We start from the raw sequence: 19,893 nt of genomic DNA on the forward strand, positions 1-19,893 counted from the left end.
GGTTATGCTTTGCTTTAAAGACCTAAGTTCAAACAATTTCATTGAATGCTCAAAACAACAAAAATATGATCGTGCTATGAATGATAATCTGAAATGAAAATGGAAAATGCTGGAGAAACTTGGCAGGTCTGGCAGCATCTGCAGAGAGGAAGAGTTAACATTTCAAGAACAACATGACTGACTAATCTAACGAAGGATGATATCCGACGTGAAAGTTTAACTCTTATTTCTGTCTCTACAGATGCCATTAAACCATCTGCATTTCTCCAGTATTTTCTGTTTTTAATCCAAAATCAGTTTATTTGCTTTTGAATGTCTAGAACTAAATAATGTTCTCAGATGAAATTGTGAACAATGGTTGTTTGGAATTAAGGCAAGCTGTTCCAATACAGACAAAGCATGGATATCCACCCAACGATGTGGAAAGTTGCCTTGGTATGTCCTAGAGAGAGGAAGTATGAAAAGTACAAACTGGCCAATTACCATTTTCAGTCTGCTGTCAATCAATGATGGAAGATATCATCGACAGTGCTATTACTTGGTCAGTAATAACATGCTCACTTTGCATTCTGCCAGTGTCATACTCCAAATCTTATTGCAGTCTTCGCTCAAATATAAACAGAAGTGCTGAATTCTAGAGTTAAAATAAGAATGGTTGCTTCTGTCAAAGCAATATTTGATCGAGTGTAGGAACAAAGCTCAAGCAAGATTGAGGTCAGGAATTGGCAGGAAAACTCTCTGTTGGGTGATCATACTTAGCACAAAGGGAAATAGTTATAGTTATTGGAGGCCAGCTGTTTCAACCCCAGGACTTTGCAGTACCTCCTTAGGATTGATATTTTCTAACCAGCCTATTTGGAGATGTTAATGAAGCACCTCTCGAGCAAGTGGAACTTAAACCCTGGGTCTCATTGTACAGAGGTAGGGACACTGCACCACAAGAGCTTGGAGTAATGTCCCATGGCCAGACATCTTCAGCTGTTTTTTAATAATCTATCCAATGTAAGGTCAGATGTGACATAATCCACTTAGACTTCCACAGGCTTTTGAAAAGATGCCCCCAGGAAGATTGATAGCGAATGTAAGAACCCATGAGATCCAAGTAAATTTGGCTAATTGGATCCAAAATTGGTTGAATGGCAAGAAGTAGAGGATGAGGGTTTGAAGAATGGTTTTGTGACTGGAAGCCCTTGTGAAACAGTTGATCAGAAAGCTTGCAGATGATACAAAAATCAGTAGCATGAAAATAGTGAGGACGATATCCTTAGATTGCAGGATGATACAAAGAGGCTGGTATGATTAGCTCATGAGTGGCAAATAGAATTCAATCTGGATAAATGTGAGCTGATATCCATGGGCAAGACAAGCAAGGAAAAGGAATACGTGAATGGTAGGGCCTGGGATTGCACCGATTGTCAGACAGATCTCTATGTCATGTCCACTGGACCTGTAAGGTAGTGAGACAGGTAGATAAACTAGTAAGTAAGGCACTTGGGATACTTGGAGTGAGTGAGGACTGCAGATTTTGGAGAAGTCAAAGTTGAAAAGAGTGGCGCAAAAGCACAGCAGGTCAGGCAGCATCTGAGGAGCAGGAAAATCAATGTTTCGGGCATAAACCTTCAGGATCCTTGCCTTTATTAGCTATGCTGAGTTTAAGAGCAGGGAGGTTATGCTGGAACTGGATAAAACGTTGGTTGGTTTACAGATATTGTGTGCAGTTATGGAATTCACATTGTAGGAGGGATGTGATTGGTGCAGAGGATATTATTGAAGAAGTAACAAAGAGGATTGATGAGGGCAGACTGCTAGATGTGATCTATATGGACTTCAGTAAGGCGTTCGACAAGGTCCCCCATGGTTAGCAAGGTTAGATCTCATGGAATACAGGGAGAACTAGCCACTTGGATGCAGAACTAGCTTAAAGGTAGAAGATAGGGTGGTGGCGGAGGCCTGTGACCAGTGGAGTGCCACAAGGATTGCTGCTGGATCCACCACTTTTAATCATTTATATAAATCATCCGAATGTGAGCATAAGAGGTATAGTTAGTAAGTTTGCAGATGACACCAAAATTGGAGGTGTAGTGGACAATGAAGGAGGGGGTACCTCAGATTATAACGGGATCTTGATCAGATGGACCAGTGGGCTGAGAGGTGTTAGATGGAGTTAATTTAAATAAATGTGAGGTGCTGTGTTTTGGGAAAGCACATCTTAGCAGGACTTATACACTTAATGGTAAGGTCCTAGGGAGTGTTGCTGAACAAAGAGACCTTGGAGTGCAGGTTCATAGCTCCTTGAAAGTGGAGTCTCAGGTAGATAGGATAGGATAGTGAAGAAGACGTATGCTTTCCTTTATTGGTCAGAATGTTGAGTACAGGAGTTGGGAGGTCATGCAGTGGCTGTACGGACATTGGTTAGGGTACTGTTGGAACATTGCATGTAATTCTGGTCTCCTTCCTATTGGAGAGATGTTGTGAAAGTTGAAAGGGGTTGTGAAAGTTGAAAGGGTTCATGAAAGATTTGCAAGGCTGTTGCCAGGGTTGGAGGACTTGAGCTATAGGGAGAGGTTGAATAGGCTGGGACTATCTTCCCTGGAGCGTCGGATGCTGAGGGATGACCTTATAGAGGTTTATAAAATTAAGGGGCATGGATAGAATAAATAGACAAAGTCTTTTTCCCTGGGATGGGGGAGTCCAGAACTAGAGGGCATAGGTTTAGGGTGAGAGGGGAAAAATATAAAAGAGACCTAAGGGGCAACTTTTTCATGCAGAGGGTGATGCGTGTATGGAATAAGATGCCAGAGGAAGTGGTGGAGGCAAGTACAATTGCAACATTTAAAATGCATTTGGATGGGTATATGAATAGGAAGGGTTTGGAGGGATATGGGCCAGCTGCTGGCAGGTGGGACTAGATTGAGTTGGGATAGCTGGTTGGCGTGGACAAGTTGGACTAAAGGGTCTGTTTCCGTGCTGTACATCTCAATGACTCTATGACGTTTATCAGGATGTTGGCTGTGTTGGAGAGCATTAGTTACGAATAGAGATTGGATAGACTGGGATTGTTTTCCTTGGAACAGAGGAGATTGAGGGGTTGCAAGATTGAGATATATAAAATTTTGAACAGTGTAGATAGGAAGCACCTTTTCACCTTGGTGGAGGGATCAGTGACCGGAGGCATACATTCAAGGTGAGGGAATGTGACAACAGTTTTTCTTTTCACCCAGAGGGTCATGGGAATCTGAAACTCTCTGCTTGGTAATATTTAGTAGAAGTAGAAACTCTCATAACATTTAAGAATTACAGAGGAACATCAATTATCCGAATGACACGGTCGGGGGGTGTATTTTGTCAGATAATCAAATGCTGGATAATACGGTTTAGCCAAGCATTGGGACCCTGCGATCTTGCCAGATAATCTGAAATTCCGATAATTGCATGCTGGACAATCGCGATTCCTTTGCATTTAGGTGTCCACTTGTGATGCCAAGGCATACAAGGCTTGCCTTCATTGCTCTTGTACCATTGTGCTTAGGATTTGGGATGTCATGTTGTGGTTGTACAGGATGTCTGAGACCACTTTTGGAGTACTGTGTACAGTTCTGGTCGGCTTGCTATAGGAAGGATGATATTAAATTGGAGAGGGTGCAGAAAAGATTTAAAAGGATTTCATTGAGACTGGAAGGTTTGAGTTATAAGGTGAAGCTGAATTGGCTTGGACCTTTTTCATTGGAGTGGAGAAGGTTGAGGGGTGACCTTATCAAGGTTTATAAAATCATGGGCATAGATAAGCTTGAACAGCAAAAAGTATTTTCCCTCTGATTGGCGAGTTAAAAAGTAGAGCGCATAATTTTAAGGTGAGAGGAGAAAGATTTAATAGCTCGTGTGTGGAATGAACTGCCACAAGAAGTGGTAAATACAGGTACAATTACAAACAGTCAAAAGACATTCGGATAAGTACAGGAAAGGTATAGAGCGACAGGGGGCAATGCAGGCAAGTGGGACTAGTTTAGTTTGGCAAACTTTGTTGGCATGGATGATTTGCCCAAAAAGGTCTGTTTCTGTGCTGTATGACTCACTATCTATGGCGAAGTGCGAGAAAGTGAGATTAGAGTTTGGTGCTTATGACCAGTGCAAAATGGATAGATGAAAGATCTTTTTCTGTGCTGTAGGACTGTGTAACTTTTTTTTCGTGATCGTCAGTGTTCTATACTACAGGTATTCACAACTCCTGTGATACTGAAGCAGTATTTGTTTGTGTGAGCAAGATGTGGGCAATATTTATACTTGGGCCCTGAAGTGACAAGTAATATTCATGCTAGACAAGTATCAAACTATGACAGTCTTCAGTAAGAGCGAATATAGCCCTCCCCTCTTAATGTTTAACAATACGACAGTTGCTTAACCCAACCCCACATGCGCATGTACACGTACGCATGTGCACACTCTATCAACATCCAGGGAGGAGAGTCACTGTTGGCCAGCAATGTAAATAATGTATCTATAGAACAGTTCAATGGCTGGTCATTTTGCTGCAAATACTCAACTCTTGAAAGTCAAAGCCATCTGCAAATAGTTGAGTATGATGTAGTAGATCCCACTTGACTTGGAAATTGCAGGTTCAGACATAAGCTTGATACCATTCAGGACAAAACAGTCTGCTTGATTCCTGGACTTTGTTCATTTCAGTGCTGTGGTTGCATATGCACCATATGGCAGGGCTTCCCCAAGTAGGGGGAGGGGATTGTTTGCAAAGTTGTGAACTCCAAGGCATAAGTGACCAGCATGGAGCTGTGTTGAATTTATACCAGCTCTGCTCCCTCTCTAACAGTCCCACCTTTCTTATAGCCTTCGTCACCTTTCACTCCTACGCTTCTGTTCTTGTCCCTCCCACCACCCAGCCCCAATACTCCATTCTCATTGACAGACCACAACAATTTTCAACACTTAATTTCTTCTCCTCACTGTGAGCCCATTTTAAGAAACATTGCCATATAGACTGCACCAGTGAAAGAAGGCAACCCGTCACCAGCTTCTCGATTTTGAATAGGAGATAAATGCTGGCCTTGCCAACAATCCACTCTTCGCAAACAAATTTTCTTTGAAATGTAACCTATGAATAGCATTTTGGTGTTCCATACACCTTCCTTTGGGGAGGGATCTGACCTATGCTTAGTACCTTCCCACATCACAGCTTATATTGAATTTGTAATGCCATGGGGATTGAACCATGACACACACTGTAAATTGTGCTAGAAGAACAAGGTCATCAAAATATAAATAGAAGCAAGGGTAGGACATGCGGCCCCTTGAGTCTCCTCTACCATTCTATACAATCTTACTGATTTTCTGCCTCCATTCCACTTTTCTCACTCTCCATTTCTCTTGATTCCTTGAGACCAAAAATCAATCTCACTGCTTTCAATATATTTTGGACCATCCATGAAACTGGAAAAAGGCAGTAATTTTCTAATGCAGTGACTTAATGCAACATTCTGTACATTTCAGTGTTACATTTTTAGAAAATATCACTGTCCACTGCACTGATTACACGTGGCCCCATTACAACCTTAGTCCAAGCATGGATATGGACTCAAGGTCCAGAAGTGAGAATGACTGCCTTTGATGTTAAAAGACTGTATTTAGCTGACCATGGCCTTCAGGAACTGAGGTAAATGAGGATCTTAGGGAAAACTGCACTGACTGGAATTATACTTGGTATAAGGTAAGATGGTTGTGATTGTTGGAATGGCTAATTGTCTTGGCTGCAGGAGTTCTTTGTCTTATGGCCTGTCTATTTTAAACAGCTGCATTAATGACTTCTCCAGGTCAGGTGTGTGTTGCTTGCTGCTGATTGTACTTTGCTCAGTCTAGTTCACATTTCCTCCAGAAAATTAAGCAGCCTAAGTCCAATTGCAGAAGGAACAACAGCTGAGTGACTGGTGACATTTGGGTCACAGTGCCAAATAATAAACATCTCCACCTGACAATTGGTGGTATTACTTGTGTCAAATCTCACATTGTCAACATTCTAGGGTCACCAGTGACAAAAAAAAATCAATCCTATAAATGCTGAGACCATTAGATTACATGCAAATTTAGATTTTAGACCAGTGACCTTACATCAGAATTGGGAAACAATTTTCAAGCAAGGCGTGGGTGGGATGTAGACAAAAGGCTGGTGGTAGACAGTGGGCGACAGTTGTGGTTGAAAGACAGAAGAGTTGGTCCTCTACAACTAAAAGAAATGGTGAAATGAATGTATGCTAATGTGTTAGAAAGTAAAACTGGGAGGAAAACCAAAACATGTTAAAAAAATGCAGGTAATATGTCATCAACTATTCTAAAGGTCGTTCTGCTATAACACAACAGTTGTGTTCCTCAGTAAACTCTCAGTATAGAAAATCGTGCTATGGAAAACCATTATAGAAGAATGCTAATAAAAATCACTATACCCATTAAGTAGAAAGTTCGTTATCCAAACAGCGTTCACAATTCGTCAGTCGCATTATAACCAATTTGCTCTGACGAAACACGCGTTATAGCAGAACGACCTGTATCTCCTTTCTCCTCAACATTTGACCTAAACATACTTTCCAGGCAAAGTAGGGATTTGCATGTGTATCCAGTTTAGCTGATTGTATTCACTACTTTAAATGTGGTCGTCTCTACAATGGAGAGATCAAATATAGTTCTCTGTAAATGAGCTAGAGCTTCTGATTGCCTGTCATTTTGTTGTCCTCCTTGCTCTCATATTGACATGTGTCCTTAACCTGCTGTATTTTCCAGTGAAGCACACTGTACGCTTGAGCAACATCTTTTAGACATTTATAGCCTTCTAGACCCAACACTAAATTCAACAATTTCAGACATTAAACTCTATTTTAAATTTTTAATCTCCCTTCCTTTTTCATTTGCATCTTTTTTTACTGTTTCACTTCCAGCTCAAAACAAGCTTGCACTGGACAGATTTTAGTTTCTTTCCTTGCCCTGTAATTACTCCTTGTCCCTGGAAAACCAACTATCATTCAATTAGTTTTTCTTCTGCTCTATTACATAACCTCATTTTTGTCATTATCACACCACCACATGCTCAAAATCTATTTATCTTTAATTTTTCCAGTTTTGGTAAAAGAGCATCAACTTGAAATATTAACTCTTTCCCCATAGTGTCTGACCCGAGTATTTCCAACATTTTTATTTCAGATATCTACCATTCACAGTATTCTGCTTTAAATTAGATCAAAGACTAGATGTGCTGCAGCAAATGACTTGCCATTTAAGCTCCTTTATTTCTGACAAGGCACAAGCTAATTCACTTGTTTGGGTGGTTGCAGCTGCAAAAATACTTCAAAGACCAGTGCTATCAAAGACAAAGCAACGGTCCAATAACCCACTAGGTCCCAAATGCAATGAATTCTGGTTGCAGAATATGCTATGTGCAGTACATCTTGTTACAGGTCCCCAAGATTTCTCTGGCAGCATACACCAAACCTACAACTTTCACTTAGGGTAACAAACAAATGAAAAAATTATTTCCAAGTGGTGATGAGGAGGCAACACATTGTCCTTCCCTAGACAAATGCTGCTGTAATTTTGTTGCTGTTAGGCCAACATGCTGAACTGTCCTACAGTGTTGAGATTATTTCACAACATAGACTGCAGTTGAAGAAGGCAGCTCACCACCAGCATCCTCTGGGCATCTGCATATGGAAGGTATCAGCAATGTCCCTATTCTGCAAATGAGTAATAAAATCATGTAACTTAATGCAAGTATTTATAAAGTGGTCTGTCCAAGATTTTGTTTGAGTTTCAGCTTGAATATCACAAGGTTATAGTGTTCAAATCTATTCAAGTTAATTAGTATGATTATTATAATCGATCATGTTGGCTTGAATTAAACTGGTGAGAATGGCTGCTCTTACTATCATGTCTGAGAGTGCACATTTATAAAAAAAATCTTTTGTGAATGCAGAGGCATTTATTAGAATATAAATATGTGCAGACCTTTTCCTGATGTAAGAGATATTTTGAGAAAGTGATATCTGATAATATTTGAACTGTTCAGATCTGGTTTCAAGACATTTTAGAATATTATTATACTGCCTTGATAATGCTTTAAATCCTAATGTGAATGTAATGTTGTTCCAGAGGACGCAGCAGTGGGAAGGGACCTCCACAGTCTACTGTAAGTACAAAGTTTTGCATATAAATTTTATTAAATTTAATACATTTTTGCTACCTGCTAAGTACGTTTAGCATTTTGAGGCACATCACTAAAAGTTGATTAATTACTTAATATTGAACATTTTTTTGACTCTACTTGTTATGAACACTTCTACTGCCATGCTAGTAACTTAAATAAAAACTTGTCATGCTGAATTAATTCTATTCAGTTTTTTTTGTATTTGTAGAAGCTGTAAATGATTGGAATCCAAAATATGACTTTGCTATGATCTTCAGTGAAGTAGCATTTTGTTGTCTTGTGTGGTGTTATGAAGACAAATCATTGGGCTCAAATTGTTAGCTGTTTCTCTCTCCCAAGACACTGCCAGATCAGAGTGTCTCCAACCCTTTGTTTCAATTTTTTTTGTCTTGTAATTAGTAAACTTGCATTGGTTGCCATGTGCAACAAAAATCTGTCTACCAATATCCAGCAGAGGGTGTTGTTCCTGTGTGAGTATTTTGCCGTTCAGTTTTAGAAAGGAGCTAAGAAATGTACAAGCATTGAAAGCTTTAATAGTTTTCTTCATCAAAGCAAACATCAGGTCCTAAGTCATGTAGCTGCATTTGGCACCTTATTTATTTTGTCTTCAGTTCAGTTTTTAATTTAGCTGAATGTGACAACCAATATAGATTTAGTTAACAATCACAACACCAGGTTATAGTCCAACAGGTTTAATTGGAAGTATACTAGCGTTCGGAGTGTCGCTCCTTCAGGTGGTTGTGGAGGGCACAATTGTCAGACACAGAATTTATAGCAAAAGTTTACATTGTGATGTAACTGAAATTATACATTGAATAATACCTTAATTGTTTGTTGAGGCTTTCATCTGTTAGAATGCTATGATAGTTTCACTTTTAAGTGTAAATCACAAAAACTTTTTTTAAAAAGTTGCACTCTCAAGTTAACTAGACAATAGTTAGCTATTGTCTTCAACATATTGTCTAGCTAATACCCATTGTTACAGTTAACCGGAGAGTGCAACTTTTTTTAAAAAAGTTTTTGTGATTTACACTTAAAAGAAGTGAAACTATCATAGTATTCTAACAGATGAAAGCCTCAACAAACAATTAAGGTATTATTCTTTAGATTACTTTACAGTGCGGAAACAGACCCTGTGGCCCAACAAGTCCACACTGACCTTCTGAAGAGCAACCCTACATTTGCCCCTCCACCTAATGGGCAATTTAGCACAGCCAATTCACCTAACCTGCACATTTTTGGACTGTGGGAGGAAACCGGAGTACCCGGAGGAAACCCACACAGACACGGGGAGAATGTGCAAACTCCACACAGAGTTGCCTGAGGCGGGAATTGAACCCGAGTCTCTGGTGCTGTGAGGCAGCAATGCTAACCACTGTGCCACCGTGCTGCCCTACCAATGTATAAAATCACACTGTAAACTTTTGCTATAAATTGTGTCTGACAATTGTGCCCTCCACAACCATCTGATGAAGGAACGGCGCTCCGAAAGCTAGTGTGCTTCCAATTAAACCTGTTGGGCTATAACCTGGTGTTGTGATTTTTAACTTTGTGCACCCCAGTCCAACACCGGCATCTCCAAATCATGACTAATATAGATTTAGATTATGTGTAAAACAACGTGAGCATGTATTGCCAGCAAACGAATTCTGAAATCCTGCCATGAGCTTTCAGCTGAAGTAGGTTGAGCAGTCAAGAGCAATCATGATTTTTCAAGTCTAGTTTGTAGTTCCTCCCCAGCCCCCTCCAATTTTGTGTGATGTCTTTAACAATAGTTGATGAGATCTTTGCAGGCTTGAAAATAACTTTGTTGTTGACCTGTGCAGATGTGTTCAGTCCATTGCTGGCTTTTCTCCGGCAGCAATTTTTTCAGGGGAATAGTGCTGTCCATTGTGGTAATGGAAACAACGATTTAGGTGCTAGTTATACTTTATAAAACTCTTTCACTGTACAGAAGTGTAGTTTGCCATAAGTAGTGCTGTAAAATAAATATATCTTCTATGTAAAATTCCCATTATGCTGGCATAACAATACTATTTAATATGTCCACGCATTTAATGTACTTGGTTATGTACTCATCAGTCTCCTGATCTGAAAGTTACCTTTTTAAAGTACAATGGAAGCTATCCTCAGGATCCCCTCGGCGTAATATGCTAAGATATCTAAGTAATGATGTTGCATGATTAAATAATTTAATTTTAGGCAGCATAACAAGGTAACTAATGAGCTTTAAAACAAATACCGTGAGGTGTTTATTAATTTAAATCATGAAGAGAGAAATACCAGCCAAGGGCAAATACCAGTTTATATATAAGCAATCAAATAATCTATAAAATTAAGTAGAATATTGCTGGATGGAACAGAACAAAAACTAGTTGCTGTCTATTTGTATAAGAAAGCATTTCAATGGCATACTTCTGAAGATCGCATAGAAATTTAGCATTAAATTAAGCAGTTTGCACAAATAGTGCAGACAAAAGGATCAAGGAACCTCTTTCATATTGTGTAGGATTATGAAAGTGTTTCTACAATTAGATGAAGTTACTATGTTTATGGTGGGGTTGCATCCAAAACTTAAAAAACACACATATAAACTAGTCTCTAATAAATTCAGTAGTGAGTCAGAATAATCTTAAAGTGGTTCGAATGGAATTATTTGACCATGGTTGTTATGGTGAATAGCACAGATGCTTTTGACGAGGGATATATTAAGCACATGGAGGAGAGATGAGTAGAAGGCTACCCTTGGAGTTATCAGAGGAGGAGGCTGATGTGAGCATAACTTTGAATACAAACCAGTTGATCTGAATGGTTTGTTTCTGTCTTGCTTATTTTATGTAAAAACTGGTTATGCGGTGAGCAAAAGCACATCAGTCCTATAAAAGTGGAGAGTGAATTTGAGATGCGCTTGTAATGAGGCTGTTTCATGAAATGGCAATCATTTTACCAGATAGCAGTCAGTTGTTGCTTTTCAGACGATTGCAGTATAAAGCTTGTACAGAATCAGCAATTCTACTTGTTTTGTTAACAACATGATTACATATAGAGTCAATTGGGAAATGGAAACAAGACTTTGTTATAGGCTTAGCAACATGATGTGGAAAGAATGCTTCTACTAGTACAGAATGCTAGTATTAAAGCTATTCACTGTAATTTTGGCAGCTATAGGGAAAAGCCACTACTACTTTAGGTGCTGCATGACAGCACTGTTGATGACACCTTCCATCACATTACTGATGATTGCGAGTAGACTGTTGGGGTGGTAATTGGCTGGGTTGGCTTTTTTTGTGCAGGACATATTTGGGAATTTTCCACATTAACTATACAGCTTTAACTATACTGGAATAGCTTGGCTAGGAGAGTGGCAAGATCTGGAAACATCTTCGGTACTGTTGTCGGAATGTTGTCAGAGCCCATAATGCTTCCAGCCAGTTCTTGCTATCGTGTGGAGTGAATTGAATTGGCTGAAGACTGGTGTCTGTAATGCTGGAGGCTACAGGAGCAAGCAGAGATGGATCAGTCAGTCAGTACCATTAGTCCAAGGGATCACTGTGGTTCTGTGGAGAGTGCAGAAGAGGATACTAGGACCAGCACCAGGCTTATATAAAAATGAGGAGAAGCTATCAAACAGGATGACTTGCATGCCAAATCAACAAGTGGTAGATGAAGCCAAGTGATCCCACAACCAATGGATCAGCTCTAAGCTCTGCAGTCCTACCACATCTAGTCATGAATGGTGGTGGATAATTAAACAACTCCCTGGAGGCGGATACTCCACAATTAGCCCCATCGTCAATGATGGGGGAACCCAATACATGTCAGACTGGTACAAAAAGTGAAGTCACGACTTTGACATGGTATCAAGGGTGAGTTGGAAAGATGGATGCAGAACTGGCTTAGTCATAGGAGATAGAGAGTAGCAGTGGAAGGATGCTTTTCAGAATGGAGGGCTGTGACTAGTGTTCCACAGGGATCAGTGCTGGGACCACAACAGTTTGTGATCTGCATAAATGATTTGAGGATAACGTAGCTGGTCTAATGATTAAGTTTTCAGATGATAGAAACATGTCTTGTGAATAGTGAGGAGAATTGTCAGGGGATACTGCAGGATATAGATGTGTTGGAGGCAATGGCAGAAAAATGGCAAATGGAGTTTAATCTGAACGAGTGTGAGGAGATGCATTTTGGAAGGCTATGTGCAGGTGAGAATTATACAGTGAATGGTCGAACCCTTAGGAGTATTGATATAGAGAGATATCTGGGTGTGCAGGCCCACAGATGACTGAGGGTGGCAGAGCGGGCACATAAGGTAGTAAAAAATACCTGTGGTATGCTTGCCTTCATTGGAAGGGGTACTGACTGTAAGGATAGTCAAGTTATGCTGCAGCTTTATAGAACTTTAGGCCACATTTGGAATATTGTGTACAATTCTGGTCACCACACTACCAGAAGGATGTGGTTGCTTTGGAAAGGGTACAGAAAAGGTTTAGTAGGATGTTGCCTGATATGGGGGATTTTAGCTATGAAGAAAGGTTGGATAGACTGGGTTTGTTTTAACTGGAATGCAGGAGATTATGGAGCCGACCTGATAGAAGTTTAGAAGATTGTGAATATAAGGATAGAGCGGAAAGCCCGAGGCCTTTTCCCAGGCTGGAGGGGTAGGTTACTAAGGGACACAGGGTCTAGGTGCGAGGGAGGGGGGGAGAGTTTATTAGAATTAGAATTAGAATCCCTACAGACCCTTCGGCCCAACAAGTCCACACTGACTCTCCGAAGAGTAACCCACTGAGACCTATTCCCCAATCCTATATTTGGCCTTGACTAATGCACCTAACCTACTCATCCCCATGGGGAATTTAGCATGGCCAGTTGACCTAACCTGCACATCTTTGGACTGTGGGAGGAAGCCCACGCAGACACGGGGTGACTGTGCAAACTCCACATAGACAGTCACCCGAGGCTGGAATCAAACCCAGGTCTCTGGTGCTGTGAGGCAGCAGTGCTGCCCAAAGAGATGTGCGAGGCATGTCCTTCTCACAAAGGATGGTGAGTGTCTGGAACATGCTGCCAGAGGTGGTGGTGGTGGAAACAGTTAGATACAATTCAAGCAGCACCTGGGCAAATACATGAATAGGAATGGAATCGAGGGATGTGGATCCTGTAATTGAAGATAGATTCAATATGGAAGGGGAAAAAGTGTTGAAGCAGGCTTGGAGGGCTGAAGGGCCTGTTTTTGTGTTGTATTGTTGTTCTTTACTACTTTATATGGCAGAGAAGGTTTGTATCCTCAGGATATGTCGCATATATGACCACAAATCTAATTCTTACAAGTCAGAGATGGATACTTGGGTGCTAGAAAGATCTTTCGTTGGACAACTTTCACTTCTAACCATGAAACTGGTGTACACATATAACCCCAACTACTCAGTCAAAGAAAACCTGTGTACATGTAGATTTAATTCTGTAGATTTAATACAGAACTAGATGATGTGCTTCAAATTGAAGGTTAGGTGCAATACCAGATAACTTTTCTCTTTGCTGAATGTTTTGTCAACATTTAATAAGGTTGTTAAGCAACTCATTTATTAGTGAAAATTGATAATTTAGTTAATAGTGGGAGAGACAATTAGCCAATTCCAGATCATGAATACAGGTTGTAAAGTATTCAAACATACTTTGGAAAATTAGATAATTACATCAACAAGCTGTCTGTAGAAACTTAGATAAAGTCCATGAAACAGATCAAAGCAGACTGAGTAGTTGGGGTTATATGTGTACACTAGTTTCATGGTTAGAAGTGAAAATTGCCCAATGAAAGATCTTTTTCGCACCCAATTATCCATCTTTGACTCGTAAGGATTAGATTTGTGCTAAGAAGGTACCACAAATTCAGGCTGTGAAGTGTTTTTTGAGCTCAAATGTTCTACTTGGAAAGTGGTTTAAAGGTAGACATGCTTGCTGCATTTTAAATTTTGTTTTCTTATGTGGACATTGTGTTGATTCCAGTTTAAATTTAACTGGAAATGGTATTAACTTGGAGAAAGTTGCCCAGATACTTTAAAGAAGTTCAACTGGATCCCACTTTTGTGTCATAGCTATTAAATCTCTCCTAAAATACAATGGTATGTGGCCCAATCTTTGAAAAAAAAATCAGGCATACTTCATAGTACTACAGACCTATGTAATTAAAAGATATGCATATAAATGTAAGGGCTGACGTAAATCTCAAATTTATCCAGCATTCAATAAACCATTGAGAACTGGGATTAAACCTATTTGATCTGTATTGAGCCCATGGTTCATTGCATGCACAATACTGGAATAACTTTGTTGCCCTTGGGAATGATACTCACTCAAGTTAGAGAACCAGATGCAAAAGAATATCTCGGGTTAATCGGAAGGCGTGTACTTCTGTTGCTTATTGGAAATAGGTACTGACTGGGTATATATATTTCTTTGTGTTACATTTTTTGCATCAAATTAATGCTGATGTACATTGGCAATTTACTGGTAGGCTTTCTGTTAAGTCAAAAAGCTTCATGATATATGAACATATGGACACATTTTGCTCGGGCAATTTATTATATTTAGTTTCAAGTAGGAAAGAAAATTGAAAGCATGTGAAATAGAGAGATCTTTAGGATTACACTGAATTGGTCTGCAAAAGCTGATGAACTGGCAGAATGTTGGTAGAAGAGGAGGGAGAAAAATATGAAAGGCTAATATAGAATCAGAAATTAAGAACTGACAAAGTTGAATAAGTTGGTTGTGGTGAGAAACACAGCTAATTCAGACTTCAGTCCAATATGATTTGTATTCTTTCTGGCTTTTGCTGAGGAATCTATCTTAGATTGTTTAATTATTGAATTGTTGTTGAATGCTCGTGTTAGCTAAAATTGATCTGCCTTTGTATTTTTCAATAAAGGTTTAAACCTGATTTTTATAAGAGTTACTTTGCATTTTGCTGATAGCACAAGTTTCATGAAGAGAAATAGGTTGGGATTGCTTAGGCTCTTAAGCAGTAATAGTCTCCACCCCACCTATTTTATTTTATTTTCTAATTAACCTGTTCAGATGTTATCACACACCTCAAGGACTAGAACTGAGGCCTTTGGCTCAGAGCTAGGGGCACTATCATTGGACCACAAGAACCCCCACCCCACCCCATTGTTTTGATACATTTTGCAGTTTATCATTGCCAGGTAGAATCTGTTGTGTATATATAGACCTCTGTGGTGGAGGTAGTGCCATGTTAATTCAGCACTTGAAATAGATTACTGATTATTGGCAGAATTTCAAATCTTTTTGTTGGTAGAGCTGTAGAATGTTGCAACAGGATCTGCACCCACCACAATTATTGATGCTCCACCTCAGTGTTATAATGGAGGATGAGTTAATAAGTTAAAGTAGCATTGGTCAATGGAAGTTTTTGAAACTGCAAAGTCTAAATTGTTGAGAGCTCGTATCAACACAACAGTTAAGTTTATGAAGTATATTGAATTATCAGATGGAGTACTGTAATTATTTCTCAATAACTACTAATAGATCATCTTCAAATCAACCTGCTCACAGGTGTTATTACACTCCTGTGGAGTATCGGGACTTGGAACCTGGGCCTCCTATTCTGAAGTAGGGAAATGATGACTGCATCACAGGAACCCTCAATAGTCAGCTGGAGCAAGACAGCCTATTGAAAGGGAATGATGCAAAAGTGCCCTACTCGAAGAGGAATACTTAGCTGTTAATGCAGATCATTTAGATAATTTAGTGTCTTCTGACATTGCAGCAGTGTTATAGTGATGAACTAGTAATTATACTTACGTATTTATTCTAAAACAAACATAGCAAATGAACACAGGTGGCAGATAAAACATATTAATATGACAAAGAGTTTTTCAAGTAACACTATTTGGCTTTATTTTCCTCGAATGTTTCCTTGTCACAGTCCCTAGGGTAAATGACCTCTTGTGGTCCAGGTGGTGATTACTTTGAGGATCTCCTCCCAAGTGTCCATAATTGTTTATACGTTCAGACCATGAGTGCATTCATATTAGAGACAAGTTCAATCCAGGCCTCGCTCTTGACTTGTGGACTTCTCAGCACTGAAGGAGGCCACACCATTCACCAAAGATCTGACTATGCTGAATCCCATTTTCTAGCTTTTGGCCCATAGTACTGTATGCTATACAAATGAAAATGGAAAACCATGATACATGATTGGTCAGCAAGCACTCACAATCAGTCTGGTTCTTTAAGACTTCATTCTTTTATTTCTTCATACAGCCAGGTACAGAGCATGCGGAAACACAGGTTGTGCACATCTGTATTCCTCTGAGGAGCTGCACACATGGCTTAAAACAAAGACCTTTTTATACTTTTCTTAAAGAAAAGGCTATGATCGCATAGTACATTCAGACAATTACCAATCAATACACTATTTTGCTTTATTTGACAGTTACTTGGTCCAGTGATATTTCCTGGGAACCAACTTTGTTTTCCAACACTCAGGCCACTCTTATCTCACTAACCAAACCATTGCACCTGCATTTGAAAGTCAGTTAGGATGGCCAGTAATGTCTTATCTAGTCTAGTTATTTCTATGCTATCAAGGGAGTGTTGTTTGCTAATCTCTATTGAATCAGACTGGTTAGTCAATTGTGCAGCTATAGCAGAATTAAAAGCCAGTTTATGCAGCTTTTAGCAGAATTGTCTATTTGCAGCCTAGAAGCTATTTTGTCATATTATTTGCATTGAGAAGCCATTTTATTGCTACCTAGGTTATTAAGAACACCTAGGTTATTATCTGTTAAGCGGTTGTTCCTGACAACAACTACTTACCTCAGCCTGTATTCGGGTATCAGATCCTCACCTTCTATTCACCCTATCTATGCTCCTGTATAATTTTGTTAGCTCTATCAGGCTCCCTCTCAACCTTTGGTCCTCCAAAGAAAACAATCCTAGCCTATCCAATCTTTCCTTAATTCAGACCCTCCAGCCTAGTAAGCATCCAAGTGAAGCTGCTCTGCAGTTTCTCTCATACAGTCACATCTTTTCTATAGTGTGATGACCAGACCTGAATGGAATGCTTCCAGTTGTGACCTAACCAGCATTTTATAGAGTGCCTCCTTGCTCTTGTATTCTGTGTCCCTCTTAATCACCGTATCAATTTATCCTGCTACCTTCAAGAATCTGGATATGCACATCAAAATCCTTCTGATCTTCAGTGCTTTTCAGGGTCCTGCCATTCGTGGTGTAACCCTTGTTAGCTCTCCTCAAATCTTGTATTTTTCCAGTTGAATTCCACTTACCACTATTCTGCCCACCAGATCACGTTATTGATATCCTTCTGTCAATCCTTTGTCTATCCTTCTAACTATTTTCTACACTACCGATATTCATATCATCCTCTCCGATGAATATTTTTGGTTCGTGATCAGGGACAGTAATTACTTATTTTCCCTTCACTCTGTGCCAACAGCAATGTATCTCATGATTTATTACAAACTATTTATCTTTATACAGGGTATGTTAAAACCCGATGCCTTCGATTCAGGTCATTCTGTTATAATGCAAGTTTCGTTATTGTGAATTGGCTATAACGCGATTGACAAATTGGGACATTGTTTCTATAGCACAAACTTTTTTAAAACTTACGTTGGCTGCAACGTGATTACACCAATGCTTCAAACGCTGTTTCTAAAACTCGATTTTTCTGTAACACAGGATTGCACAAGAATGCAACCGTCATGTTATGAGGAACTATCTGGACTGATGTAGATTGTTGAGTTGGTTGCTACACGGTTGTTGAAGTGCAGTTGAATTATTTTGAAAATTTAATGGCTGTTGCAACATTCATTACTGTTTTTAAGGTGACAGAGCTTGACTGTCATACCAAAAAAACCTAATGTATCTATTTGATTCCTTTACTGAGGATATATGTGGCTGGTTGAGCCATTACTAAGAAATCTTGCCACCCAAAGGAGCACTTGTATTTGTCGACTATAGTTTAATATCGTAATTCTGATGCAATAGACCAATAATAGTTCATTGGTATGAAGCACTCACTATCTGTTTTATATTCGTGCACAAAATTATCTTTCGCGTTTCATTTTTAAAATTTGAATTCCTCCACTTAACACTTTTAACAGGATCAAAAAAATGCTTTGGTATATCTAGAGCGTAATAAGCTTGTGTGTTGACTTTGGGTCAACTATCCACTCTTGTTGTGGCTCTTTTAAATGTCAGATTGGAACAAAATCATTAAATCTATTTTTGTTTCGATCCTTTTTAGAGCTCTTAGAAAACATTTAAAATGCACCTGTATGGTTTTCTCTGGGAAGAGAGTTTGAGCATCACAAAGATGGTGATATTTGGGCTAATTAGGGTCAAAGTGTTGGTAAATGAATCTTTTTTGGGGGATGTTATTTAGTTTTTACAACTTGTCTGTTTGTATAGTTGTGTCCCTACAACCAAAATGGAGAGAAGTACTTTTGTTTTGTGGCAAACATTGCAGTGCTTGAAGAAGAATTGAATGGATTGAATACAATTTTGCTACAGTTAGGATATTCTATAATTTTGAAAAGGTTGCATGACAGGCACTTTTTTTTAAGAAGAACAGATTCATAATTGTCATTCACTGATTTGCCTGTAACATTGTTGTGGGTTGTTAAACCTACTCATCTCTGAATAAAGACCATCTGAGGTTTTCATGCATGTTTGTGCTTTCTAACCAGCTTGAAACATCTTGGTCTATTTGATAATATTTGCTATATTAATTGGCAGTGGTGGTCAATGAATTGTTTGGAAGATATTTGTTTACTGAGTCCTGAATACTGTTTTTAAGTTGCTTATGCTCAATCAAAACATAAATTAACTTAGGAAAGTAAATTTTAACATGCTAATTAATATATCTTTAATTTTGTCCCTCTACAGATTCCGTATGATGGAATATATGCAAACATGCGAATGGTCCACATTCTTACATCAGTTGTAGTAAGTATGCATTTATGCATAAGATTTTAACTTAATTCTTAGCAAAATTGTTTGCTTGAAAGAATGCGTAAGTACATCTTTCTACGCTAATACTGGTGTTTTGCCTCTTTTTTGTAAACTTGCATTTGTTTCAAATACTATTTTTGATGGTAATGTAGCCTTTCTGTTGTAAAATGTTCCATATCTCAATAACTTGGTGAAAGTAAGTTTCTAGATCCCCTATTTGTTTGAATGAATCTTAGCTAGGTTATGGCTGATGTTAAAAATCACACAACACCAGGTTATAGTCCAACAGGTTTAATTGGAAGCACACTAGCTTTCGGAGTGACGCTCATTCATCAGGTGATAGTGGAGGGCTGAATCCTAACACAGAATTTATAGCGAAAATTTACAGTTTGATGTAACTGAAATTATACATTGAAAAATTGATTCTGTTAAGCCTTTCATCTGTTAGAATATCATAGTTTCACTTTCATGTGTAAATCACAAAACCTTTTTTTTTAAAATGTTGCATTCTCGGGTTAGCTGTTAACAATGATGATAGCTAGACAATATGTTGAAGGTGTTGGCCCCCTGTGTTCTCTGTCTATGCCATGATGTTTAGATTGATTCTAATCTAAAAAGTGAGATAACGGAGATATACACACACAGATACTCAGGCACTCTTATACACACAGACGCGCGCGCACACACTCCCACGC

At 39.0% G+C, this 19,893-nt stretch overlaps 1 protein-coding gene across 6 annotated transcripts in view; it reads left to right on the forward strand.

Moving 5' to 3' along the window:
• Positions 1–19,893, forward strand: part of atxn2 (ataxin 2) — a 105,504-nt gene that overhangs the window by 12,791 nt on the left and 72,820 nt on the right. For all 6 annotated transcript variants that reach the window (XM_043715670.2, XM_043715671.2, XM_043715673.2 and 3 more), the window contains exons 2-3: positions 8,146–8,182; positions 19,133–19,192. In XM_043715670.2, coding sequence (XP_043571605.1) covers positions 8,146–8,182; positions 19,133–19,192 — 97 coding nt within the window. The remainder of the gene's footprint in view (positions 1–8,145; positions 8,183–19,132; positions 19,193–19,893) is intronic.

This window comes from Chiloscyllium plagiosum, unplaced genomic scaffold (genome assembly GCF_037043375.1).
Source record: "Chiloscyllium plagiosum isolate Xiang-an unplaced genomic scaffold, Cpla_swu_hap1 HiC_scaffold_24, whole genome shotgun sequence".
NCBI lineage: Eukaryota > Metazoa > Chordata > Chondrichthyes > Orectolobiformes > Hemiscylliidae > Chiloscyllium > Chiloscyllium plagiosum.